This window comes from Monodelphis domestica, chromosome 6 (assembly GCF_027887165.1).
Source record: "Monodelphis domestica isolate mMonDom1 chromosome 6, mMonDom1.pri, whole genome shotgun sequence".
Taxonomy (NCBI): Eukaryota; Metazoa; Chordata; class Mammalia; order Didelphimorphia; family Didelphidae; genus Monodelphis; species Monodelphis domestica.
In genome coordinates, this window is record NC_077232.1 from 21,056,948 (window position 1) to 21,059,122 (window position 2,175).

A 2,175-nucleotide genomic window follows, 5' to 3' on the forward strand; every position below is an offset into this window, starting at 1 on the left:
TCTCTCTCTCTCCCTCCATCCTTCCCTCTCTCTCCCTCCCTCTCTCTCCCTCCCTTTTTCTCCCTTCCTCCCTCCCTCTCTCTTTCTCTCTCCCTCCCTACATCCCTCCCTCCCTCTCTCTCCCTCCCTCTTTCTCCTTTCCTCCCTCCCTCTCTCTTTCTCTCTCCCTCCCTCCCTCCCTCCCTCTCTCCCTCTCTCTCTCTCTCTCTCTCTCTCTCTCTCTCTTTCTCTCTCTCTCTCTCTCTCTCTCTTTCTCTCTCTCTCTCTCTCTCTCTCTCTCTCTCAGACAGTCGGACACCAACATTATTACTCCTCTCTCTTCCCTATTGAAAAAAAGGGAAAAATTCTTATAAAGGTATCTTCATGAGGAAGGAAGCACTGACAGATGTACTTTGGTGGAAACTAAGGATACTATAAGATAGGAGAGAAGAACATTCTAGATTATTCAGTAATAAAACTAGTCTTTTTTCTTTTATCAGATGATAGCATATAATGGAAGCTAAGAATCAAACCATGGTGACTGAATTTGTTTTCGTCGGATTTACAGAACATCTCCAGCAACAGGTTCTCCTCTTTCTCATGTTTCTGTTTTTCTATCTCATCACTGTCTTTGGGAACTTGGGTATGATCGTCTTGATATGGATAGACTCCCAGCTTCACACCCCCATGTACTTTTTTCTCAGCCACTTGTCCTTTGTAGATATTTGCTTTTCGTCTACTATTGCCCCCAAAATGTTGGCTGACTTCTTTGTAGAGAAGAAAACTATTTCTTTCCTAGGCTGCTCGGCACAGATGTGGTTCTTTGGAATCTTTGTGACCACCGAGTGTTTCCTTTTAGCTGCAATGGCATATGATCGGTATATAGCAATCTGCAACCCATTACTCTATACCGTTGTCATGTCTCGGAGTGTCTGCATCCATCTGGTAGTTGGGCCTTACATCATGGGCCTTCTAAACGCTATGACTAATACTGTCTTAACTTTCCAATTGCCCTTTTGTGGCCAGAATGTCATCAATCATTTCTTCTGTGATATATCACCTTTGCTCTCTCTTGCATGTACTGACACCCACCTCAATAAGTTAGTCCTTCTCATCATGGCTGGAGGTGTGGGAGTCTTCAGTGGTCTGACTATTCTAATTTCCTACATATATATCCTGTTGGCCATCCTCAGGATCCGCTCTGCTGAAGGAAGGTCCAAGGCCTTTTCCACCTGCTCCACACACCTGACTGCTGTCAGCATCATGTATGGGACCCTTTTCTTTATTTATGTAAGACCCAGTGCCAGCTTCTCCCTGGACCTTAATAAGGTTGTGTCTGTGTTCTACACAGCAGTGATTCCCATGTTGAATCCCCTCATCTATAGCTTGAGAAACAAGGAGGTGAAAAATGCATTCAGAAGGACGTTAGAAAGGAAAAAAAAATTCTTTGGGTAAATAAAAATGAGCTCCATTCATGATATTATTTATTTATTTGGAATAGGTTTCCATGGTTACATGATTCATTATTTTTTCCCACCCCTCTTCCCTCCGCATTCCCAGAATTTACAAGCAATTCCACTGGGTTATTCATGTATTATTGTTCGTGTTATTAATATTTGCAGTAGAGTGATCTTTTAAAGCCAAAACCCCTATCATATCCACATCGAACCACGTAATTGATCTTATGTTTTTCTTCTTCATTCTGCTCCCACAATTCTTTCTCTGGATGTGGACAGTGTTCTTTCTCATAAATCCCTCTGGATTGTCGTGGGTCATTGAATTGCTGCTAGTAGCAAAGTCACTTACATTTGATTGTACCACAGTGTATCAGTCTCTGTGTATAATGTTTTCCTGGTTCTGCTCCTTTCACTCTGCATCAGTTCCTGGAGGTCATTCTAGTTCCCATGGTATTCCTCCGCTTTATTATTCATTTGAGCACAATATTCCATCACCAACAGATACCACAATTTGTTCAGCCATTCCCCAATAAGAGGGCATCCCCTCATTTTCCATTTTTTTTTGCCACCACAAGGAGGGTGGCTATGAATATTTTTGTACATGCCTTTTTCTTTATATCTTTTGGGTTCAAACCCAGCAGTGGTATGACTGGATCAAAAGGTAGGCAATCTTTTAAATCCCTTTGGGCATAATTCCAAATTATCCTCCAGAATGGTTGAATTAATTCATAAATCTACC

The 2,175-nt window shown here is 42.0% G+C and overlaps 1 protein-coding gene across 1 annotated transcript; it reads left to right on the forward strand.

The window, feature by feature from the left end:
* Positions 1 to 492: 492 nt before the first annotated feature.
* On the forward strand, positions 493 to 1,434 carry LOC130455208 (olfactory receptor 998-like). The gene has a single exon (XM_056803754.1). The coding sequence runs from the start codon at positions 493 to 495 to the stop codon at positions 1,432 to 1,434; it is 942 nt and encodes a 313-aa protein (XP_056659732.1).
* Positions 1,435 to 2,175: the final 741 nt, after the last annotated feature.